Raw genomic sequence first — 26,654 nt, 5'->3', positions numbered from 1 at the left:
GATCAATCTCCAGAGGCAGCTAGCTTCCCAAGTTACTGGGTAGCTCTACATGGGGATGCAGGGGTAGAGGTTTTCTAATCCCTGTTGCTGATGACATTTGAATCAAGTAAAGATCCCTAGAGGGGAAAAAGCTTCATGTTGCAGCCCAGGACCAACCTTCTGAAGGTGGAGACAGGGAAGGGTTGGGTGAGTTGTACATGTGTATGTGTTGGAATTGTAAGGTTTCTACAATTGCTCTGAGTTCCCAGACTGTGTACCCCAAGTTTGCCTGTGATAGAAAAGGAAACAAATGGGGCCAGAAGGTAAGGATGAGCAGGGGGAGGACAGAAGACAAAAGAGAAGGCCTTGGGCACATCTGCCCTTTCTGACACTTAATGAAGGAGGCTTACTTAGTATGGCAGCCTCTCCAGTGCAGGGTTGGGAAGATGGGCCAGCAAGCTAATACAGGTGGGGGAGACACAACACAGGTGAAATAATAAAAATAATAGCTACTATTTATCTTACAGATGAGGAAACTGAGGCTTAGAGAAAATAAAGCAAGCTGGTCAAGGTCACCACTATTCATTCATTCAACAAGTAATTACTAAGCACCTCCTATGTGCCACACACTGTACTAATGGGTGATGGAACGAACATTGGAACCCAAGACTGTCTGAATTAGAGCTTTGGAGTCAGGCTGTGTGGCTTTTCCAATGCCCTTCCTGTCTTTACCCTGTCAAGTCTTCTCATCATCCTCCATCTGCTTTTTCTAATCACCCCTAATAAATCTTTCCCACCATGCACTGCACACCTGGCTCCTCCCATGTGGCTAATCCATAGCACCTGAAATCTGATGTCTCCTGGAAATGGGAGGAAGATAGCCATGGGTAACACTTGAAATCCTGGCCCCTGGTCTAGGACTTTGAGCCCTCCCTGGCCCCCCAGCCCTGCCATGCCCTCATCGTCCCACCATATTATAATTGAACCTTCCAGCTCAATTTTTAGCTTAATCCTATATAATAAAAAGCTAATATGCAAATAGACTGGACAGAAGAACAACCGAACAACCAGTCGCTATGATGTGTGCTGACTACCAGGGGGCACGCGCAGAACGTGGCGGGCATCAGCAGTAGGCGGCAGAGCACAGAACATGGTGGGCATTGGCCACGGTGGGATGGTGGAGCAGGTGAGCAGGGCTGCCAGACCAAGGCTGGGCACTGGTCACTGTCATCAGGGCGAGCCTCTGGTAGTTACTGAAAATTCTTTGCTCCCACATGCTAAGGTCCCGCCCGGCACTTGCACCTGCTGCTGGTGCTAGCCCTGCTTGCACCCTCTGCCGGTGCTGGAGCTGCCGCTCACACCTGCTGCAGGTGCCCGGCGCCATCAGTGGGTGTGAGTGACGGTTGCCAGCCCCAATCACCCCTCAGGGCTTCTCCACCTCCCTCTGCTCCTGAGGGATGAATGGGGCCAGCAGCCATCTCTCACACCCACTGCCAGCTACAACCCTGCTCGCACCCGCTGCCGGCATCAGAGCTGCCGCTCACACCCACTGCCATTGCTGGCCCTGCTCACACCCGCTGCCGGTGTCCATTGCCCGTCCCAATCATTTGGCACTATCAGTGGGTACAAGCAGCAGCTTCCGGCCCCAATCACTCCTGAGGGCTTCTCCACTTCCCCCTGCTCCTGAGGGGCGATCAGGGCAGCAGCCACCTCTTGCACCACTGACGGTCTGGCCCCACTCACACCTGCCACTGGCGCTGACCCCAATCGCTCTGTGCAGTCAGTGAGTGCGAGCATGGGAGGGAGCAGCGGTGGCAGGAGTGGGGCTGCAGGCAGACAGGGGACCAGGGGCTGCTGTGGGAGGGGCTGGGCGGGGGTGCGGAGGATGGGCTGAGACCTGCCCCTGTGCCCACTGCAGCCTCGTGGCCCACAGTTCCTTTCAAGGTGCAAGAATTCGTGCACTGGGCTCCTAGTAGAGAAATAATAGAGAAGGAAAGAAGGTGGAAGAAGCCAACCCACACAGCTCCTGCTGCCTGAAAAGTGCTGTGATCACCAGCCCGTCTGCTATTTATAATCCCCCAGCCTCAAGATGAGACCCTTCGTGCATCTATCAGTAATGTTCTCTGGAGAACCTTGTGCCGGGTGCAACCAGTACCTCCTCTGCAGAATGAAGTCTGGGATTGACATTCTTCTAGGGACTAACAATTGGGGCATCAGGTCTAGGCATGTCCAAGGCCTCCTGGAACACCAAGTTTGAGGTAGTACTCCTGTCTGGTGGTACCCGAAACCATGGAAACTAAGCTTACTTCCTTACTTTCTCTTGCTTCCTGAGAAGCCTTGAGGATAAGTTGAAAGACAGGGTTGATTCCAAGACAAACTGGCCATTTGCTTCAGAGCTTTTGGAAGAACTTTGGAGTAGTATTGTGGAGGATAGCTTGAGCCAATTTACATGACTTCAGGTGAGGATCTCTGTGATGTCCATTTCTTGTCTCTCATTGCTGTCCCCTGTCCTTTCTTTATTCCTCTCCATCCTGGTATGGTTCTTTCCAGCCTACCACCAACCTGTGCTTCCCCATTGTCCAGGTCACTCTCTTACTTTACCAAAGTGTATAAAAATTGGAAAGGTTTGTTGTGGTTGCTATTTTTGTTGTTAAGCAGAAAGATAAGTAATAAAAATATCATGATGAAAATTTTATAAATTCTAAAATAAAAATAAAGTCTGCTACCTAATATATTAACTTAGTAGCTTTTAACAAACCATGAAAACTTTTGGAAGGTTACTTATGAAGACTTGAAATATCTACCTAAATTCATGAGGTGGGAACTGCCATTATTCAAAGCCTACTGTACAACACCATGTGCTGGATTCTTTACATACATCATCTCATTTAATCCTCACAATTACCTTATGAGATAGGAAACTCATATCTGAAGACATAGTATAACTTTCCCATAGTCACATAACAAGTAAGTGGTGACCTCAGAATTTGAACCCAGGCCTGATGCACCTCCTCTCTTTAGCAGTATTGCTCAGTGAAGTCTATTCATTATCTCCTGTCTGCTTTTTTTTTTAATATATTTTATTGATTTTTTTTTATATATATTTCATCGATTCTCCACAGAGAGGAAGGGAGAGAGATAGTCAGAAACATCGATGAGAGAGAAACATCGACCAGCTGCCTCCTGCACATCTCCCACTGGGGATGTGCCCACAACCCAGGCACATGCCCCTGACCGGAATCGAACCTGGGATCCCTCAGTCCGCAGGCCGATGCTCCATCCACTGAGCCAAACCGGTTTCGGCTCCTGTCTGCTTTTTTCAATTGCCCCTTAGTAAACTTTTCCCACCCTGCAATGTCTCCCAAAGTGAGATCCTGAACCAGGTTAATTCTAATAAGTATTATTGTGTCTCCACTTGAAAGTCTAGCTAAATCAATCAATAAATATTTTTGGCATTTCTCATGTGCTTGGTGGCATGGGAAATATCCATGCATCTGATAAACAGCTGAGTATAGATGAAGATATAATGGCTGACACTATGTAGAAGAAATGGGGAAGTATGACTTTAGAGAAACTGCTTTCAGAGGCTAGAGGATTTAGATAGGCCTGAGGCAGTGCTCATAAGCAAGGGAAACTCAGATAGGTGGGGATCAGGGACAGATTGCAGTTTCCCTTGAATTTCAGGCAAGTAGTCCATATCAAATACAGGAAAGTGTGAGCCATTCTAGGTTCTAGAATTTGGTTATGACTTAATGCAGTGATATTTGGATGGATCAGGGTGGTATTCCAAGGTTCTGAACTAGAACGGTTGCGGTAGACATCTCCTGTCGTATTCCTCCTGAATGGCTGATTGCTGTTAGGAAGAGAGTATCAATAGTACTTGGAGGTAGGTCAAGGAGAACAGAAGTACAGATGACTCTGAGTTTTCCAGCCTGGCTACCAACTGGAATGGGGAGCTGTTAGGGGAGGGGGTTAGTTTTACAGAAACATATATTTGATGTGTTCTGTTTTGATATGTTGAATTTGAGGTATGATACAATGTCTTGGTACATCTACATGGAAGAATTTCTGGCAGCCAGTTAAAAAGAAATGTTTATCCCTGGCTGGTGTTCTCAGTGGTTAGAGCATTGGCCTGCAGTCAAGGGCACCTACCTGGGTTGTGGGTTCACTCCCCGGTCCCGGTCGGGGAGCATGCAGGAGGCAACCAGTCGATGTGTTTCTCTCACGTCGATGTTTCTCTCTGTCTCCTCACCCTCCCTCCCTTCCACTCTCTTTAAAGATCAATGGAAAAAATAATCTTGAGTAAGGATTAACAATGAAAACAACAAAAAGAAATGTTTAAAGCTTATTGGTGGACACAAGTATACCATATACTCATGATAGCAATGTTAAGTTAAAAAAAAAAGGATACAAAATGATTTAATACTATATATCCTCAATTTTGTAAATATCCATAATCTTTGTGTTTGTGTGGATGTGTGGATATGCACAGAAAAACACTAGAAGAAAATACACCAAAGATGGTAACAGAAATTACCTTTGGTGGTAGAATTGGAACTATGTGTAATTTTTAACTTGTTCTTTATTCTTTTCCTGTCTTTTACAAAATTTATTTTACAGTCAGATAAAAGCAATGCATGTTTAAGGAAAAATATAATAATCTTTTATCAGACCTGTGTCCCAATTTTTTGTTTATAAAATTTGGTCATTGCACCAGTACATAGTTGGAAAAATAAAGGACTGGAGAGTGAATATTTTACATGTCTCAGGTTCTGTTGCCTTTGTTAGGTATTTCTAGTAATTCTAGGGTGCTTCCCTTTGTCTTGCAACACAGATCCTCCCTTGACTCAGTATATCAAAATTACATTGAATGTCAGGCCTCTCTGTCTGGTAGAAAGGCAGAAAATGCAGATAGCTCCCTAGGGCCACCTCCCTTTCCAAAATTCTCATTTACTCCAAGGTAACTGTCTCAGTCTCAAGGACAATGTGGGACTGTGATAAAAGACCTAATATTCATATCACCAAAGAGAAGGAGGGTGAACTAAAAAAGTATTTGAAAAAATAATGGCTAAAGATTTCCCAGATTTGGTAAAAGACATACCTACCTGCTGAGCTCCAAACTGGGTCAACCCAAAGAAATCCACACCAAGGCCCATCACAAAACAGAAACAAAGGCTTACCTGTAAGGAAAAGATAATTCAAATGACAGTGATTTTCCCACCAAAAACCATGGTGGCCAGAAGGAGGTGGCACAACATTTTTCAGGTGCTAAAAGAAAATAACTGTCAAGCCACAATTCTATATGCAGTGGAAATATCCTCCAGAAATGAAGGAGAAACAGAGATATTCTCAGAGGAAGAAAAACAAAGAGAATTTGTTGCTGCGAGACCTACCCTAAAAGAATAGCTAAAGGTAATTTTTGAAATGGAAAGTAAATGATAAAACAAGAAATCTTGGAACATTAGGAAGAAAGAAAGAACAATGGGAGGAATAAAATTGTGGGTAAATATAATAGTTTTTTCTTTTTTTCCTGAGTTTTCTAAATCATGCCTGATGATTGAAGCAGAACTAAAATACTGTCTGATATAGTTCTAAATATACATATTGGAAATATTTAAGATAATTCTATTATAATTGGGGGAGAGAGAAAAGACTTAAAGGTAGATAAGATTTCTACACTTTGAGAACCAAGATGGCAGTATAGATAAACACCTGTACTCACTGCCTCCCACAACCACATCAAAATTACAACTAAAATACAGAACAACTATCATCCAGAACTGCGGGAAAGCTGGCTGAGTGGAAGTACTACAACTAGAGAAGTAAAGAAGAAAGCGCACTGAGACTGGTAGGAGGTGTGGAGGCACGGAACAGGCTGATCCAGCACCCAGGTGTGCCACCTTTTTAATCAGGAGGGAGATCACCTCTGCAGAGGCCACCCAGAGGAGCAAGGGGTCCCCACACCAGATGACCATCCCAGGGTCCCAGAGCTGAGGAAAGAAGTCCCTATCGGCTGTAAGAACTATGGACTGTAATAACCAGTGCAGGTTGGGGCTGAGTGACATGGGCTGCTGGAGACCCAGCTGCTCCTCTTAAAAGGCTGGCACCATGAACTGAATTTACAAGTTCCCACTTCCTCTGAGCTCCAGTGCTAGGTGAGGTTCTGGGGGACCCAGACACATACAGGAAGAAACTGGATTGTCTGGCATCAGCGTAGGAACTCAGGGCGGCTTTCTTCTAGATGGATGTGCTTGCAGTGGTCATTGTTCCCCTGCTGGGACCTTCCCGGTACAGGGCTGACTGGCAGCCATTTCTGTGTGCTCTGCTGTGGTGATTCCCTGAGACCCCGCCCCACCCAACTTACAACCCCACCCAAGCTGTGTGCAGTGGCTTTTGCATATGAATGGGCTGTCCTTTCTCAGGCTAAAAACCTGTCAAACAAGGTGGAGCTGGGTCATGGAGCCCCAAACCTATCAATAAAAAGCCCAAGACCCGGCACCAGCACCAACCTGCCTGGCTTCACAGCTGGGCCTTGCATGGACACTACCAAATCCAATAGAAAGAGGAGGAATCTGCAGATCTCTCTATAGCTCCTGCTGGGTGGCCTCAGGCAGTGGTTGACTTTGCACATTTGTGGAGACCCAAGAGTCAGTGTACCCAGTAGTCAGTGTGAGATGATACCAGGTTATAACTCTTTACATCCATAAGCGACACACTCAAGGGGAAGACTCAGTGAGCACCAAAGCCCCACTGAAGCAAGTCCTGCTCCATAAGGGCGTCTCCCGCACAGCAGCTCTCCCACTGTAGTTGCAGCTGGTCCCCACAGCCACTTGGCCTGGAGGTCAGTTCCTCTTAGTGACACCAACAGCAATCAAGGCTCAACTACAACACAACTGTGCACACAGCCCACAAAGGGGTGTATCTAGAGTGTCCACCTCAGGTGATTGGGGAGGCTGAGCCACTGGGCCCTATAGGACACCTGCTACACAAAGCCACTCTATCAACTCAAGGAGACTTAGCAGCTACCCAATACATAGAAACAAACACAGGGAAGCAGCCAAAGTGTGGAGACAAAGAAGCATGTCACAAATGGAAGAAATGGAAGAAAGCACACTACTAGATATAGAGTTCAAACCATAGCTATAAGGTTACTCAAGATTCTTCTAGAAACCGCTGAGGAACTTAGTGAGACTTTCAAAGATCTTAGTAAGAATGCCAAAAAAATGGAAAAGGACCAGTCAGAAATTAAGCATACACTGACTGAAATAAAGAAAAATATACAGGGATACAACAGTAGACTAGAGGATCCCGAGAATCAAATGAATGATTTGAAATACAAGGAAGCAATAAACACCCAACCAGAAGAGCAAACAGAAAAAAGAATCCAAAAATATGAAGATAGTGTAAGGAGCCTCTGGGACAACTTCAAGCGAACCAACATCCGAATTATGGGGATGCCAAAAGAGAGAGAGCAAGATATTGAAAACCTATTTGAAGAAATAATGACAGAAAACTTCCCTACCTGGTGAAAGAAATAGACTTACAAGTCCAGAAAGCACAGAGAACCCCAAACAAGAGGAATCCAAAGAGGACTACACCAAGACACATCATAATTACAACACCAAGGGCAAAAGACAAAGAGCGAATCTTAACAGCAGCAAGAGAAAAACAATTACCTACAAGAGAGTGCCCATACAACTGTCAGCTGATTTCTCAACAGAAACTATGCAGGCTAGAAGGGAGTGGCAAGAAATATTCAAAGTGATGAATAGCAAGAACCTACAACCAAGATTACTCTGCCCAACAAAGCTATCATTTAGAATTGAAGGTCAGATAAAGAGCTTCACAGACAAGAAAAAGCTTAAAGGAGTTCATCACCACCAAACCAGTATGCTGAAGGGTATTCTTTAAGAAGAGGAAGAAGAAGAAAAAGGCAAAGATAAAAAAAAAATATGAACAACAAAGTGACAACAAATATATATCTATCAACAATTGATTCTAAAAATCAAATGAATAAAAATCTTATGAACAAAATAAACTGGTGAATGGAATAGAATCAGGAGCATAAAAATGGAACAGACTGACGATTCTCAGAGAGGAGGGGTGTGGGGGGTTCAGGAAGAGATTAAACAAAGATCTTATATGCATGTATGCATTACCTATGGACACAGACAATAGGGTGGCAAGGGCCTGGAGTGGGGTGGGAACTGGGTGTAAGGGAACTATGCGGGGGGGGGGGTAGGGGGACATCTGTAATAATCTAAACAAAGATTAATTTTTTGAAAAGATTTCTACACTTCACTCAAACTGGTAAAATACAGTTGACAGTTGACACCAGTATACTGTGATAAGATATGCGTGTATACTAGGTGTACCAGTTACTAATGTGGATTTTCTAATCAAAGAAAAAACGATAATTTCAAGAGAAACATCAAAAGTGCTTTATTCAAAGTAATGTCCATTGCTAGCTACACATTTCCCCCATCTTTCAGGTAATTTGTGGATACCGTCCCAATAGAACTTTTCTTGTTTTGAGGCAAACCATTCAGAGACCCAATTTTCCACTTCTTCGTATGTTTTGAATTGCTGCTCAGAAAATGCATGTGCCATCGATCAGAACAAGTGGTAATCTGAAGGAGCAAGGGCTGGTGAATATGGTGGGTGGGTTAATACTTCCCAGGCAAGATCTTTTAACGTGTCCTTAACTGGTTTTGAAGTGTGTGATGGTGTATCATCATGAAGCAAAATTACTTTGCCATGTCTTCTGGCACATTCTGGTTGTTTCCCGATCAAAGTGTGGTTCAAATTGATTATTTGTTGTCGGTAGTGATCAGTATTAACAGTTTCACCTGGTTTTAGAAGCTCATAGTACACCACACCTTCCTCATAGTACATCCCACCAAACGCAGAGCATTGTCTTCTTTCCGAAGTAATTTGGCCTTGCAGTCGATGTTGATGGTTGACCTGAATCATCCCATGATTTTGTGCATTTGGGATTCTCAAAATAAATCCGCTTTTCACCATCAGTCACAATTCAATGCAAAAAAGACTTTCTTTTGTGCCATTGAAGCAACATTTTACTGATGACTTTTCAGTTTTCTATTTGTCTTTCGTTCAGTTGATGTGGCACCCATTTTCCTTCCTTTAAAATCTTTCCCATTGCTTGTAAATTATCCAAAATTGTTTGCTGAGCAACGTTTAATCTTTCTGCAAGTTGTTTTTGAGTTTGACACGCATCTTCATCCAATAATGCTTGTAATTGTTGGTCTTCAAACTTTTTCGGTTGACCTGGACAGTCTTTGTCTTTCCCATTGAAATCAACACACTTTTAAAGCGTTTAAACCAGCACTCACACGTATCTTGAGATGGAGCATGTTCACCATAAGCTTCCTGAAGTATACAATAACTTTTTCTTCAAAATAAAGTAATGAATTAAAACTTCCCGCAAATGCTCTTTTTTTTGGCACGAAATTCGACATTTTTAAGCGTAAAAATATCTATGATGTTAACACCTTCAGAAAATTTGACATATGAAGTTTTGAAGCTTGCTGTCAATACAACAAAATAGCATACACATCAAATCACATATATATCAACATGTGTAACTCCATCTATTGAAAAAAAAATCCGCATTATTAACCGGTACACCTGGTATACCCAGAACTACTAAAAAGCCTATACAAAGACATTATCAAAACCACTACAGATAAATCAAAATGGGATTTGAACAAAGATATAACTCACCAATAGTAAATGCATGTGGATGAAGAAAACACACAAAAAAGAACAGAGGGAACCAACAGAAAAGGAAAACTAAAATGGCAGGTTTAATGCCCAGCATATCAAAATTACATTGATTGTATATGATCTAAATACCAATTAAAAAACAAAGTTCGCAGGGTGGCTTAAAGAAATGTTACAATTATATTGATGTCTACAAGAAACTCACTTCAAATATGATATAAGTAGGTTAAAGGTAAAAAAAAAAAAAAGAATAATATATGCCATGCAATCATTAATCAAAAGAAAGTAGGAGTGGCTATATTGATAGCAGATAAAGTAGACTTTAGAGCAAAGAAAATTACCATGGACATAGAAGGACATTGCACAATGATAAAAGGGTCAATCCACCAAGAAGATATAGCAATCCTAAATGTGTAAGCACCAAACAACAGAGTTTTAGAATACATGAAGCAAAAACTGATAGAGCTATAAGAAAAAATAGGCCTACAATTAGAGTTAGAAACTTCAACATTCCTCTCTCAGCAATTGATAAAGGAACAAGTAGACAGAAAATGAGCAAGGATATAAAAGAATTCAACAATGCTATCAGTCAACAAAATCTAACCGGCATTGATAAAACACTCCACCAAATAACATTTTTTCAAGCATTCACAGAACATATGCCAAGATAGACCACATACAGGGTCATAAAACATATCTTAACAAATGGAAAAGAATCGAAATTATATAGAGCATGTTATCTGATCACAATGGTATCAAAGTAGAAATGAAAAACCTCATAAAAAAGAAATCTCCAGGTACTGATGGTCTCACTGGAGAATTCTACTAAAAATGAGAATTAATACCAATTCTATACTATGTCTTGCAGAAAATAGAACAGAAGGGAACACTTCTGAACTCATTTTATAATTCTAGTATTGTCCTGATACTGAAAGCAGATGACAGTACACAAAAATACTACAGACTAATATCCCCCATAAATATAGATGCAAAATCCTCAACCAAATATTAGAAAATAGAATTCTATATACAAAGTATACATCATGACCAAGTGGCATTTATTCCAAGTATACAGAGCTAGTTCAATATTTGAAAAATGAATCAATGTAACATACCATATTAAAAATCTAAAGAAGAAAAATTACACATATATCAGTATTAATAGCAACTGATACCAAAATAGCAATTAACAAAATTAATATGCATTCATGACAAAAATGCTCACAAAACTAGGAATATAGAGGGGTATTGCCTCAACTTGGTAAGAAGAATCTACAAAAACCTACAACTATCATCATAGTTAATAGTGAAAGACTGAATGTTTCCCTCTAAGTTCTGGAATAAGGCAAAGATATCTGCTCTCACTTTTATTCAACAAAATAGTGGAAGTGTAAGCACAATAAGGCAAGAAAAGGAAACAAAAAGCATACAGATTAGAAAAGAAGAAATAAATTTGTCTCTATTTGCAGTTGAATGGTGATCTATGTAGAAAATCCCAAGAGATCTACAAGAAAAACCTAGAACATATTAATTAGTTCAGCAAAGTCACAGGATATTAGCACAGTATACAAAAACTGTATTTTGATATGCTAGCAAAGGAACTAGTATAGCTATACCTGACTTTAAGATTTATTATATTCCAGTTTATTGATTCTTTTTCTGCCCCTTCATACTGCTGTTGAGCCCATCTGTTAAGTTTTACTTTACTCATTATATTTTTCAGTTCTAAAATTTCCATTTAGTTTTTCTTTATTTCTTCCATTTCTTTGCTAAGACTTTTACTTTTTCATTTGTTTCAGGTACTTGCTCACTAAAGTACATTTATGATGGTTGCTTTAAACTTCTTGTCAGATATTTCCAACATCTGTGTCATCTCTATGTTGGCATCTGTTGATTGTTTCTCATTCAAGTTGAGGGTTTCCTGTCCTTGGTATGAGTGATCATATCCTAAATGTTTTAAATACTTTTATAAAACCCTGCATCTTATTTATTTTTTTAATCCTCACCTGAGGATATTTTTTTCCTTACTTTCTAGAGAGAGTGGGAAGGAGGGAGGAGGGGTGAGAGAGAGAGAAACATCAATGTGATGTGAGAGAGATGCATGGATTGGTTGCTTCCCACATGTGCCCCTACCAACACAACCAAGGTATGTGCCCTTGACTGGGAATCGAACCTGGGACCCTTTGGTCCACAGGCTGCCACTCGAACTACTGAACAAATTGGCCAGGGCCCTGCATCTTATTTAAATCTTATGTTTCAGCATGCTTCCTCTGACACTACACAGGCAGGGGAGTGGGGCAACACCCCATTACCTCTAGGTGGAGATAAAAGTCTAGATTCCCCACTCAGCTGCCATTGACAGACTGGTGGGGGGAGGCAGGTATCTCATTACTGCTGGGCAGGAGTAGAAATTCAGGATCCCCACAAGACTTTCACTGATACCAACCTGTCCAGGAATGGGAATGACACCTTGTTACTGCTCCCCATGTGACCTCTAATGGCACAGTGGCGGGTGGGCCTCCTTGCTATTGAGTAGGGATGAAACTTTTGGCTTTCCACTCTGCCTTCTCTGACACCACCCTGGTGGGGTGCAAGGGGAGCCTGGTTACTGTTAGGCCAACTTTTTTTATTTTAATGTTTCATTCATTCAACAAATATGTATTTGGTGTTAATATGTGCCAGGCCCCATTCTAGCCTCTGGTGATAGAAATGTAAGTAGGACAGGTAAAGGCCTTGCCCATAGTGGAGCTTATGTTCTAGTGGGGAAGATAGACAATAAACAAATAAATAAATATTTAATGTTGGTTACTGATAAATTCAGAAGGGGTCCTTTTAGATAAGTTAGTCAGTAAAGGCCTCTCTGAGAAAGTGACATTTGGGAATAGAGTATTGAGGTGAAGATTATTCTAGAATCTAGATGAAGGGAAAAGCAAGATCAAAGATCCCGAGGCAGGAATAAATTTGATGTGTTTAATGTATATGTTTTAATGTGAATTAGAACTATATCTCATCAAACTCTGATTTCACAGATATCATTGTAAGATGAGGTTAAGTTTAAAAGGAGTCTGAATGAGTGATATAAGTGGTATATGAATATGCTGAAATTTTTTAAATATGTTTTCATTGATTTTTGAGAGAGAGAGCAAGGGAGAGAAGATAGAAACATTGATGATAGAGAAACATCGATTGGCTGCCTCCTGTACTCCCCCTACTGGGGATCGAGCCCACAACCCAGGCATATACCCTGACCAGAATCGAAACAGCAACCTCTTGGTGCATGGGACAATGCTCAATCCACTGAGCCACATGAGCCCAGCTGCTGAAATTTTTTATAGTATTGGAATTTGGGAAGCAAATCTGTCTCTGAGGTAGATAATGTTATTATCCCCATTTAACAGATGAGAGAACTGAGGCTTGGGAAGTTGATTAGCTTGTGCAAAGTCACACAGAAAGTAAGTGAGGGAGTTAGGATTCCACACAAGAAACTGAAGATCATACCCAAAGTTTGGAAGAGGAAATATGTATTTTTTTCTTCCGCCTGATGGAGCTGCTGCTTGTTGCATACAACAAACCAAGAACTTTTGAAGAACAGTTGGAGGCCTCTAATGTGTTTAATTAAACTTTTTTCCCGTTTGTCCAAAATACATACCTAAAGCAATTATATCACGAATTCCCCTCCAGCCTTTAGCCCCAAAATAATCAAGGGGCAAAAAGGAGATTGGAATTTATTAGAGAAAATAATATAAACCATTCTGGGTTCTGGAATGCCCAACTGTTGACAATTCTCTCAGTTTACCCAGAGGCCCTTAACCAACTGAGACTCAGGTGCTGTCTTTAGCACAGCCACCCAAATCCAGCAGTGCTGAGGGGCATTTTATGCCAGAATAAGCAGGCCCAGCCTCCCTGGACTTGCTGCCAAGGGCCAGTGCTTGCAGGATTCTTACCACAAAGTTCCAGAGCAAATTCTGCAGGCATCCCATTCCGTGGACTCCTCTGCTGTACAGGGACAGGGACATCCCCAATCCACTCAGGCCACCAAAGAGCTCTCAAGTGTTTTGGGAAAGGGAAGCATCATTATATGCTCCTGGCTTTCAACATCCTTCTGCCTCTTTGCAGCTTCAAGCACATTTTGGAGGGAAATTTCATAAAGATTTCTAAATTGAGTTAGAATTTCAAGTCTATTGTGACATGCAAATTAGTCCTGCTTGCCCGTTGGCAGCAATGTAGCTAAAGTGCCTAGAGACAGGCCATAAAATGAAAACATCAAAGTGATTAAATGTGCCCGAAGAGCATAATTGAGTGCATGAATAAGAGAAAATAAAACAAATTTATTTTCTCCCATGCCAGAAAAACAGAATAATTGAGAACAAAATAATAGACTTTGAAATCATCAAACTGAGGAATGCACCATAGTGACATAGAAAAGCCAGTTGTGGGAGAGATTTATTGTGTTTCTGTTATCATTTTTACAACTTTAATTTCATTAGCTAATAAATACAAATCAATTGAAAAATCAGTCAACCAGAGAAGAGGCAGTCCCAAGCCAAGATTTTTATTCACATCTCTAAAACAGGCTGAGATGGTGATCCTTAATCTATTGTCATAGGCACACATATCGCCCCATGAGCTGGAAAACAAGTTCTTGGAGGCCTCTGTCCTTTGGAGGGATGATGTTCTGTTCTGCCAGTCACTTTCCACATATAGGCTTACATAGTCAACTCTTGAAAGGGTCACTTCTTTACCAAAATTTCCAACAAACAGAATTGCCTGAGTGCAGCATTTTGGTTTACAAATATTAGGTTTTTGTGGCACTGACCAGCACCTATGGTCTTGCACTGGTGGTGGTGGAAGCTATGGAAGCAACAAGAGAAGGAGCACCTGCCACTCTCAAAATGTAGCTGAGTATCTGTGGCTCACTGCTTCTATCATTGTCCCCCACCAGCCCCTACACACACACACACACACACACACACACACACACACACACACACCTAATCTAAAACCAAGAGGGTCAAGCAAGAGTATGCCACCCCTTTAGTTTCTGGCCTGACAGCTATGATGCTAGGGTGGATTAGGGAGGGAGCTAGGCCTGGAGACCTCATGCTGACTTGAAGCACAGGGGACTCCAAGCTATGCTGGAACCAGGTGCTGGAAGATCACAGAGCAAACGTGAGACCACTGCAGAACTATTTTTATGACTTCTCAAAGGAAAGAATCACTCCACCTCACTCCTCAGCTGTTCACGACTGGGCTCAGTGGACCTTCACTTCAGGATCTGTAGTGATGGCTGATGTGACTCAAATTGCAGTTTTTCCTTTCACAGGCCCTTGAGCTAATCTGGCAGCTGTTGACACTTCCAGATGTTCATGACACACCCTACCTTCATGGATCCACACTTAGCAGGCATGCCTTTGGCTCCAGTAAAGGTCTCTGGGACCAGTAGAACTGTAAACCAGAATGTGCAGAAGGAGTTGGCAGTGCTAAGACTGCCAGTCCTTGCTGGCTCAATCAGGATGGCATGGTGAATAGATTATGCCTGCCAGGCAATTGTCCTGAGAATTTATCTTCCAGGAAGCACCTAGAAGCTGAAAGGAGTCTCTCTGACCTTCTGGTGGCATCCAAGGCCTAATCATGATGTGCCTTGAGGTGAATAGGCAATGGTAGCATTTAGCTCCTTTGCACAAGAGAACAAGAGTTTGTCTCCAGTTCAGGCCTAAAATACCAGCTTCCATTTCCCACTGGTGTTTGGGTGGAGTAAAATGTAACAAATAGCTTTCACAACTCTAAAGCATTATACAGATGTAAGGCTGTATTATTCTTCCTGCCACTGCTATTCCAATTATCCTGGATTTCCCAGCCCAGAATTTTTGTCTGAAAAAGAAATGTGAATAAAGCACATGGACCAAAGAACCTGGAGCTGTAACTCCAAAATGCCTGGGAGGCATTGTTCAGCAGATAAACCACTCCACAGGCTGGCTGGCTGGCTGGCTGGCTGGCTGGCTGGCTGGCAGGCAAATAGCCCACTTCTGTGATGTCACCTCAGTTACTTGTGCCTATCCCTCCACATGAATCTAGCAGATTTAGGCACAGGAGGGGAGAAAAAGTGAATCACAGGCTATTTTAGAAATTGCTTCAATTCCATTTGAGGTTGCAGTAGTCCCTTGCAAGCTAAGACTAGAGCACGCTGACCACCAGGGTAACATCCTTCAAGTGCTGATATCTTGTAAATGCCAGAAGCCTGGTGGGATTAATCCACAACCTTGGGTTCTAATTCAGATCAGGGGCAGACAAGTGGTAATTGGTGATTATACTTAACTAGAGGCCCGGTGTGTGAAATTCGTGTACTGGGGCAGAGGGGGGTGTCCCTCAGCCCAGCCTGCACCCTCTCCAATCTGGGACCCCTTGGGGGATGTCAACTACCAGGATTGGGCCTAAACCAGCAGTCGGACATCCCTCTCAAAATCTGGAACCGCTGGCTCCTAACCGCTCGACTGCCTGCCTGCCTGATTGCCCCTAACCACTTCTGCCTGCCAGCCTGATCACCCCCTAACCACTCCCCTGCCAGTCTGATCGACGCCTAACTGCTCCCCTGCCAGCCCGATCGCCCCCAACTGCCATCCCCTGCCGGCCCAGTCACCCACAACTGCCAGTCTGGTCCCCCCCACTGCCCTCCCCTGCAGGCCTGGTCCCCCTCCCAGCTGCCCTCCCCTGCAGGCCTGGTTGACCCCAACTGCCCTCCCCTGCAGGCCTGGTCGCCCCTAACTGCCCTCCCCTGCTGGCCTGATCACCCACAGCTGCCCTCCCCTGCCAGCCATCTTGTGGCTGTGGGTGCCACCATCTTTGAGGGTGGGGCAGTCAATTAGCATATTCCCTCCTTATTGGCTGTGGGCACCACCATCTTTGAGGGTGGGGCAGTCAATTAGCATATTCCCTCTAATGGCTGTGAGTGCCACCATCTTTGAGGGCGGGGCAGTCAATTAGCATATTCCCTCCTTATTGGCTGTGAGTGCCACCATCTTTGAGGGCATGGCAGTCAATTACCATATTCCCTCCTTATTGGCTGTGAGCGTTTCCATCTTTGAGGGTGGGGCAGTCAATTAGCATATTACCTCTTTATTAGGATTGTCATTAATAGGTTTTCTGATGACAGTTAACAATTAAGAGCTAAAATTAAATCAGCTATCCATATCAGCACATGCCTCATAGAAATCTTTTGTTCTGCCATCATTCCCAGGTAGAGCATGAAACCCTCAAGCCTAGCTGTAATGAGGCAACAACTGTGAAACTTACTCTAGCCCTAACCACACTATTTAGACATCTTCTCCATCTTAAAATATCGTTTAGCCCTGGCCGATGTAGTTCAGTGGTAGACCATCAGCCTGCACACTGAAGGGTCATGGGTTTGATTCCCAGTCAAGGGCAGGTAACTGGGTTGCAGGTTTCTTCCCTAGCCCAGGTCAGGCTGTGCGGGAAGCAACCAATTGATGTGTCTCTCTCACATCGATGTTTCTCTTTCTCTCTCTCTCTTCTTCCCTCCCTCCCTCCCTCCCTCCCTCCCCCCTCCCTCCCTCCCCCCCTTCCTTCCTTCCTTCCACAATCTCTGAATATCAATGGAAAAATATCCTCAGGTGAGGATTAGCAAAAAAATCCTGTGGCATCTAGCCACCTCTCCAGCCTTTTTGCACTGCCCCCCACCCCCACCCTCATCCTGTGCTCTGGCCACAATAAGTCTGCAGTTGCCTTTGTACATCCTGCTCTGTTCCTACTGCCTGGAACATTCCCTATTGCTTTGCTCTTCAAGATACCACCTCCTCTATAAAGCCTTCCTCACCCTCTCTTTGTATGCCCTTGGCATTCTGTATGAACTGGTATTTTAATGCCTTGTTGCTATGGGCTATGATGTTTTTGTCTCCATATACACCTTCTTCGTTAGACTGAAAGCTCCTTGAGAGCAGAACTATGTCTTGTTCTCCTCTGTGACCCCAGAACCCAGCACAGGGCCTACCCCATTGTAGACATCAGTAGTAAAGGCTTGTGAACTGAATGAACAGAGATGGGAACCAGATTGGACTGAGGAAGCCTGATTATGGGAGATAGGTGGAGGTGTGTGCACCATCCAAGATTCTCAGATACTAGAGGCTGTAGAGGCTGATGGCAGCAGAGCCTGGGCACCAGCTGTCCAAGAACAATCCCTACAATTATTTTTCCCAAAATATGCCTCATGTACCTCTCTGTAGAAGAGACAATTTGAGGTGACACAAAAATTTTTCATTTTAATGTATGTTTTAAACTGCACATCAAGTCTGATAATGATGATGATGATGATGGTGGTGATGATGATATTTTAGGACAGTGATGGCGAACCTATGACACGCGTGTCAGGTGACACGCGAACTCATTTTTTTGGTTGATTTTTCTTTGTTAAATGGCATTTAAATATATAAAATAAATATCAAAAATATGTCTTTGTTTTACTATGGTTGCAAATAGCAACAAAATTCTATATATGACAGGGCACTAGAGTTAAGTTAGCATTTTTCAAAATGCTGACACGCCGAGCTCAAAAGGTTCGCCATCACTGATTTAGGATATATGAGGCCAAATAAGTATTAAAAACTTTAAAGTGAGATAATATAAAGAAAAATAGTGTTACTATTAATACAGATGTTAAGTAGATATGACAACATTTCCGAAAGAGGTACTCATGTGATGGAAGCTTTGAGAATACTTTTCAGCGGTTCTAAATTCATTTCTCTGCCCCTCTATGGTGCCACTCAGCCTCCAAGTATTCTGGGGTCACCTCCAGCATTCCTCCAAACTGCTATGACACTGACTGTTTTCAAAAGTCATTTGCCACTTAGCCTGGTGGCATGGATGCTCCTTTTATAAGCATATGTTGGCTCACCTCAGCCTCATTTATAAGGGCTTTAAGAGCAATGACCAAGCTTTAAGCCTCTGTGGACTGAATGAAAAAGTGCTTTATTAGCTGCCCTGTGACTCTACAGATGTTCATTCCTTCAATGAATATTTATTTAGTCCCTATTATGGCCAGACACTGTTGAGGGTGCTAACAATAGAGTGATGAACAAGATGGACAAGGCCCCTAATGGGAGACAGACAACAAGCAAATAAGCATACAAGATGTTTTCAGTGTGCTAAGTGCACTGAAGAAAATAAAGTAAGATTATGTCACAGAAAAAGAGTGAGTGGGAGTGGGCACCTAGATTTGGTGGTCATAAGGCCTCTCAGAGGTGACTATTGAATTGAGACCTGAATGATGAGAAGAGTAAGAAATGGGAATACCAAGCCCTGGCCATTGTGGCTCAGTTGGTTGAGCATCATCCCATGCACCAAAAGGCTCCCAGTTCAATTCCTGGTCAGGGCACATGCCCGGATTACAGCTGGATCCCCAGTAGCAGGAGTGCAGGAGGCTGCCAATCTCAATCTCTCTCTCCCTCTCCCTCTCCCTCTCCCTCTCCCTCTCCCTCTCCCTCTCCCTCTTCCTCCCTCTCTCTCTTCCTCCCTCTCTCTCTAAAATCAATAAAAACATATTTTTAAAAAAGAAGAAATGGGAATATCCAGGGACAGAGCATTCGGAAGGAATAGCAAGTGCAAAGTAGGGGGAAGCCCTAAGAAGGAGAAATGATTCATGTGTTACAGCAACACAAAGATGCCCCATGTGGCTACAACAGAGTAAAGAGGATTGTGATAAGGAGTCAGGAGGCAGACCCTGCAGGGCTTGGTACCTAAATAATTTGGATTTTATTGTAGGTGTGATTGGAAGCCATAGAGGATTTTGAGCATAGGAGTGATGTGGTCTAACCTAAGTTTTAACAAAATACTTAGGATGGTCGTATAAGAAGTGGTAGTGGTTTGGAATAAGGTTATAGCAGTGAAGGATGGTGGGAAGTGGGTGGATTTGGAATATATTGTGGATGTAGAATTCTCAGGAGTTCCCAATGGATTGCAAGGGAAGTTGTAAATGAAGGAGAAAATGAGGATGACCCCCTAATCAATATAATGAAGAAAAAAAGCCCAAGGGAACAGTTCTGTATCTGTGCTATCTAATATGTTCACCACTTGCCACATGTGGCCATTTAAATTTAAGTCAATTGACATTAAATAAAATTTTAAATTCAGTTTCTTGGTTGAACATTTCAAGTGCTCAATTGTCACATGTAACTAGTGGCTAATGAATTGAGCAACATAAATATAAAACATTTCCATCATCAAAGAAAGTTCTATTGAACAATGCTGCTCTGCATTAAAAACAAAAAAAAAAAAAAAACAAAGATTACAGGAATAAAAAGACAAGCCACAGATTGAGAGAAGTATTTGCAAAACATATATCCAATAAAAGACTGGTGTCCAAAATATACAAAGTACTGTTAAAGCTCAGCAATAAGAGAACAGACAACTTTGTTTAAAAATGGGCCAAAAACTTTAACAGAGACCTCACCAAAGAAGATATAGAGATGGCAAATAAGTATGTGAAAATATGCTCACTATCATGTCACTAAGGAATTGCAAATTAAAACAAAGTGATACCACTATACACCTATTAGAATAGCTAAAACCAAAACAATGACACCACCAAATGCTGGCAAGGATGTGAAGCAACAGGAACTCTCATTCATCTTGGTGGGAATGCAAAAGGGTGCAGCCACTTTGGAAGACACTTTGGCAGTTTCTTACAGAGCTAAACATACTTTTAAATATGATCCAGCAATTGTGCTCCTTGCCATTTAACTCAAATAAGTGGAAAACTCATGTCCACACAAAAACCTACACATGAATGTTTATAGGAGCTTGATTAATAATTGCCAAAACTTGGTAGCAACCAAGATGTCCTTCATTAGGTGAACAGATACACAAACTGCTACAGCCAGACAATGGAATATTTTTTAGAGCTAAAAAGAAATGAGCTATCAAGCTACAAAAAGATGTGAAGGAAACTTAAATGAGTATTACTAAGTGAAGGAAGCTAGTGTGAAAAGACGCCAACAATATGACATTCTGGAAAATGCAGAATTATAAAGACAGTAAAAAGATCAGTTATTGCCAGAATTTGAGGGGAAGGAAGGGACAGATGAATAGATGGAACACAGGTTTTTTAAGGCAGTAAAACTATTCTGTATGATACTGTAAGGGTGGATACATAACATTATACACTTGTCAGAATTCATAGACTTGTACAACACCAAGAGTGAACCCTAATGTAAACTATGGACTTCACTTTAATAATAATACTATAATTGTAATAAAATATCAGTATTCATTCATCAACTGTAACAAATGTACCACACTAATACAGGATGTTAATAATAGGGGAAACTGCCTTCCAGGGGAGGAAGGAGGCAGAGGGGATACAAGAGCTCTCTGTAATTTCTGCCCAGGTTTTCTGTAAACCTAAAACACTCTAAAAATAAAGTCTATTAATTAAAAAAGATTAAAGAGAGTATTCACCAGCACCTAGTACCTGGCAAAGAATTAACACTCCATAAATGTTTATTGAATAAATGGAAAAACAGATGGGCCAGTCAGTTGATGAACAGTAGAACCCTGGCCTCCTGAGTCCCAATTCAGTCCTCCTACTTAGGCATCAGAGGTAGGGTGACAATATAATTTATTGTCCAAACCAGGATATTTGAGAGTGAAATGGGGTGCCATAGATGTAAGTCAGAATTATCCCAGAGATTACGAATTGGGAGCCCATGAGCCACATCTTGCCTCCAAAACTGTTTTGTTTGGCCTCACATACTGATGTCCCATACAAAATTCTTTAAAAATGTAAATCAATTATTCACATTTAACACTGTGGAAACCCTGCATTAAAATGTGAATTTCTGACATCTCTTGGAAAGTGGAAAGATCTTGGCCCACATTCCTGCACAATCACGAATGGCTAGAGCTGAGTAGCAGCTGTCCCCTTTATGAGCATGTACCTTCCTGTTTGCCACAGACCCCACCACTCCCTTTCTTATTCTAGGCCAAGTGTGAGTTCCCATTTATCATCTCACTTACACTGTTTTGGTTTTGGTTTCTTTCATAATAGAGTTAAGAAAATGGAGGAAACTATTTCTTATGTCATGATTCAAAGTAGGAAAAAGAAAAAAGGATCAAGGGGCCTCCATGTATCTTGCCCCTAGTCTGCTTTACTCACATACAGTACGTTCTTAGCCTCTAAGCTAAGCATTTGCGTTTACCTCCTCTGGTCTCCCCAGGTCTCAGACATGCTGGCCTTTAGAATTTTCTCAGGCTGCCACCCACTGCTGGAAAAGTTAGATGTGAGGGGGAAACAATGGGCATTATTTAAGCTCGCATTTGTATTGTTTCCCAAACTCAATATTGCTCATCATCAACTGGAAATTATTTCTGTTGTTTTTCTTAATTGCCTCCAAATGTAAGTGGAGAGTGATACAGAGAAGCAGAGAGTACAGCACCTACCTTTCCTTTCTGTAAACGTGTTGTTAGAACACTTGGACATGGAATTTTGTTTATCTGTGCATCTACTCATTCATAAAGCTCTGGCTATGCTCACAGGTGGAAAGACCCTAACTTCAGCACCAGGATCCCTTATAGGTTTTCCTCAGCAGAGGCAATAACATAAACAAAGACCCACGTGGAGATAGGAATGTGTGGGTAACTCACGCTTAAGCAAATATGTTGGACTTCATTTATAAGTAGTTGGGAACTGCTAAAGTTTTGTGCCGTTTTGGAAGCAGGGGAAGCATGTGGTCACAGCTATGAAATTGGGTGAGGAACAAGCTCCAGAGGCAAGAGCACCAGTTAAGAGGTGGTTGCAGTAACCTGAGTGATGAGATACAACTACAGTGGAGACAGTGGGACAGAAAGGACAAATTTGAGAGACATCTTGAGGTTAAGCTTGGCAATTCATAAGATGTGGAGGGGTCTTGAACTAAGAGATGAAGAATCATCCAGAGACTTTGAGGTTAGGGATTTAAAACATCAAAAGCATAACCGCCCAAAATTAACTTGCTTCGTAAGAGTTAAGAGAATAAAAAGACAAGTTGCATACTGAGATAAAATATTTGCAAATCATATATCAGACTTGCATCTAGAATATATAAAGAACTGTCCAAACTCAACTGTAAAAAATATATATCCAATTAGCAAAAGACCTAAACAGGATGTACAGACAGCAGCAAGTCAACAAATGAAAAGATGTTCAACATCATTTGCCATTAGAAAAAGGCAGATTGCCCGGCCATTGTGGCTCAGTGGTTGAGCATCCACCTATGAACCAGGAGGTTCCATTCCTGGTCAGGGCACAGGCCCAGGTTGCGGGCTTGATCCCCAGTAGGGGGCATGCAGGAGGCAGCTATTCAATGATTATCTCTCATCATTGATGTTTCTCTCTCTCTCTCCCTCTCTCTTCCTCTCTGAAATCAATAAAAATACATTTTAAAAAAAAGAAAAATTCAGATTGCAACCACAATGAGAGATCCCTACACACCTATCAGGATGGCCAAAATAAAAAGTAGTGGCACCACCAAATGCTGACAAGAATGGTGCAAAAGAAGATCACTCATACATGGTGGGAATGTAAAATGACACAACCACTCTGGAAAAGTTTGGCAGTTTCTTATAAAACTAAACATGCAACTACCATACAACCTAGCAACTGCACTCTTGGGCATTTATACTAGAGAAATGAAAACCATGTTCATGAAAAAAAAAACCCACAAAATAAAACAAAACAAAAAACTTGCACATGGATGTTCATAGTAGATTTATGTGTGAGAGGCAAAAACTGGAAGTAACTCAGATGTCTTCCAATGGCTGAGTGGTTAAACTGTGCTACATCCATACCATGGAATGCTACTGTGCAATAAAAAGGGAACACATTTAATGCACACAAGAACTTGGATAGATTTAAGGCCAATATGCTGAGTGAAAAAGTCAATCTCAAAAAGTTGTATACTGTATGATTCCATTTATATTACATTCTCAAAATGACAAAATTATAGAGCTAGTTTGGTGAGGGGGTGGGGAGTACTGTAACAAGGTAGCATGAGAGAAATCTTTGTAGTGGTGGAATATTCTGAATCTCTTTCTGGTGAGGGTGACATGTACATGTGATAAAAACTGCATAGAACTGTATACATCTACATGCACACAAATGAGTACATGTAGAACTTGTGAAATCTGACTAAGGTCTGTTATTAGTGCCAATGTCAATTTTCTAGCTTTGATATTAAATAATAATTACTAGTACATAAGATTTTGCCACTTGGAGAAATTTAAAAAGAAGTACCTCTTGGTACTTCTTTTTTGTAACTTTCTGTAAATCTATAATAATTAAAAAGGTAAGTACCCAAATAAAAAGGAGTAAACTATTGACATACCAAAATGTTTGCATGAAACTCAAAGGCATCATGCTGCATGCAAGATGCCAGTCTTAAACGGTTACATATTGTTTGATTCCACTTATATTATATTATATTCTCCAAAAGACAGCACTTATAGGGATAGAGAATAAGTCAGTGGTTGCCAGGTAATAAGGGTTGGGGAGGTTGCTGGAATTCTTCTGTGTCATAAATTTATCCTTGTGTTAAAAATCACAGAATTGAATGCCCTGACCGGTTTGGCTCAGTGGATAGAGCATCGGGCCATGGACTGAAAGGTCCTGGGTTTGATTCCAGTCAAGGGCATGTACCTTGGTTGCAGGCTCGATCCCCAGTAGGGGGCGTGCAGGAGGCAGCTGATCGATGTTTCTCTCTCATGGATGTTTCTAACTCTATCCCTCTCCCTTCCTCTCTGTAAAAAATCAATAAAAATATATCTTTTTAGAAATCACAGAAATGAACATAAGAAAAACTCAATTGTACTGTATGTTAATTTAAAATTAAAATTAGATAGGTAATGAGTGCTAATTTGTTCTTTCTCTTCTTCCTTTCATTCATCCATTTATACAGTCATTTATTGAGCACATACTTTGTGTGAGGGACTGTGCTAGACTTTGGCGATGAACCAAAAGTAGGTCCCAGTGCCTTCTTCCTGTTTTAGAGGAGAAATGGTCAGTAATGTTTGGAGCTCAGTGTAGGGCAAGGAAAACACTGCAAAAGGACCAAGTGAGCAAACTGTACATTCCTAGAGCCCAGTCCTGTAGGATTTCAAGTGGTCACTTGTCCCTCAAAAACTCTTAGGTCTGAGGGCAGCGAAAAGCCCAAATTCATATCTCACAGATGTTCACAAGAGAAAATACTAGGAGGTTTGTCCCCTGCTAAATGGGGAAGAAAAGTTGGGAGTAGGAGGAAATGCGATGCAGTTAGTGAAGTGTAAACTTGATGCAGTTAGTGAAGTGTTGCCTGAGTGTGTGTGTGTGTGTGTGTGTGTGTGTGTGTGTGTGTGTGTGTTAAAACAGTCACTTGTTTAGCTCATGACTCTGTAGATTGGCAATTGGGCTGGGCTCAGCTGGGTATTCTTCTGCTGGTTTGGGTTGGGTTCACCCAGCACTGCAGTCTGTTGACTGTCAAAGGCCTCACTCACTCACATGACTGATGAGTGACTGGTGGTTGCTGGGGTAAGTGGGCCATATGACTCTTACCATCCAACAGGCTAACTTGGACTTGCTGGTCCATATGTTGGGGTCTCTGGGTTCCCCAAAACAGCAAGAGAACAAGTCGCAACATGCAAGTGCTTTTTAAAAACAGCTTTATTGAGGTGTAACGCACATATGTTACCGGAATTTGAATTTTGTTTTCTCTCCTGTTTGCAGGGAATCTGAAGCATGTGGTCTAGTTGACAAAAAGAGATCAGGTTTCCAGAGCCGAAGAGCAGCGCCTATAATGAAGACAGCATGTTTATGCAAGCAGTGTGTGGAATTTGTGACTGCAGGGGAAATTTGGAAGAAATTACTTCCTGAAAATTTCCAAGGGGCACCAAGTGGCAGCTGGCCTCCTGGGGTGAGGCAGGCAGACACCCCAGAGGCTCAACTAGGCCTAGAAGAAGAGTGAGATTTCCAACATTTAAAATGTTTATTTTTTTAAAAAAACACAAATGCCATTTTTAATCTCTGAAAATTATTTTTAAGCAAGTTGGGAAGGGGGTATTTTTATTTTCTTAAAGGGGGCAGATAAGAAGCTGGAAGAAAGCATGGAGGTTTAGTCAGCAGTTCTTCAGTTAGGGGGTGCTGAGAGGTAGGGTTTGGGTCTCAGAACCATCCAGGTAGCGCCTTGGTGAAGGGGAATGATAGTAGATTGGGAGGTGGGAAGAAGTCTACCTCTGTTGTTTTTAGGATTATTGACCTATTTTGTTTTTAATAAAATATTTGAAAACCTACATCTTTGTCCCATTGTCCTCATTATAAAGCACGCCTGACAGCACATGCAGCTCTAAACATTTTCTCTCCCTGAAATGTCAAGAATAACCCTGCTGCTTCCATGATCTGCTCTGGTCCAGCTTAGGAAGCTGACTCTGAGTGCTGAATTCCACTAAAGAACTAGTGTATCCCCACTAAGTTCTGGGGACAGAAGACCAAGCTCTGTCCTGTGCTACGGTCCATCTAGGGCTCATGAGAATATAAACACTGCAACCATGGAGATGGTCTTGCTGGCATCCAGGGACGAGGAATGGGAAGAGCAGGTGACATGTCAGATCAAAGAGGGGCATTTTGATGAATAGAGAGCATAGCTCCCTGTCAAGTGTAGACAGCACACTTGATGAATATGGGTTACAGTTGTGATGTGTTGGTGTTACTGTAACCTCAGGGAGAAGGAAAGATGGCAAAATGATGATGGGAGAGAGAGAGAGAGAGAGAGAGAGAGAGAGAGAGAGAGAGAGAGAGAGAGAGATGAGGAAGCCAAATGTCATGATTTTGTAATTTGGCTCCCCAAATATTTATGAAGCTCCTTCGACTACTTGGACTGGGATAGGAGAAAAGAACACACAGCTCCATCCTGGCCATC

At 42.1% G+C, this 26,654-nt stretch overlaps 1 protein-coding gene across 3 annotated transcripts in view; it reads left to right on the top strand.

The window, feature by feature from the left end:
• The window catches only part of HDAC8 (histone deacetylase 8), a 439,610-nt gene extending 413,582 nt beyond the window's left edge, over window positions 1-26,028 (top strand). For all 3 annotated transcript variants that reach the window (XR_013995438.1, XM_081080877.1, XM_081080875.1), the window contains one exon: window positions 25,466-26,028. Coding sequence is in view for 2 of the 3 variants with exons in the window: in XM_081080875.1 (XP_080937001.1) it covers window positions 25,466-25,488 (23 nt within the window). In the remaining variant the exon portion in view is untranslated. The remainder of the gene's footprint in view (window positions 1-25,465) is intronic.
• Window positions 26,029-26,654: the final 626 nt, after the last annotated feature.

The sequence above is a fragment of the Myotis nattereri genome (genome assembly GCF_964212035.1).
Source record: "Myotis nattereri genome assembly, chromosome: X".
In the NCBI taxonomy this organism is placed as follows: Eukaryota; Metazoa; Chordata; class Mammalia; order Chiroptera; family Vespertilionidae; genus Myotis; species Myotis nattereri.
The sequence above is the reverse complement of the archived record's forward strand: the minus strand, read 5'-3'. Positions and strand labels throughout refer to the sequence as shown.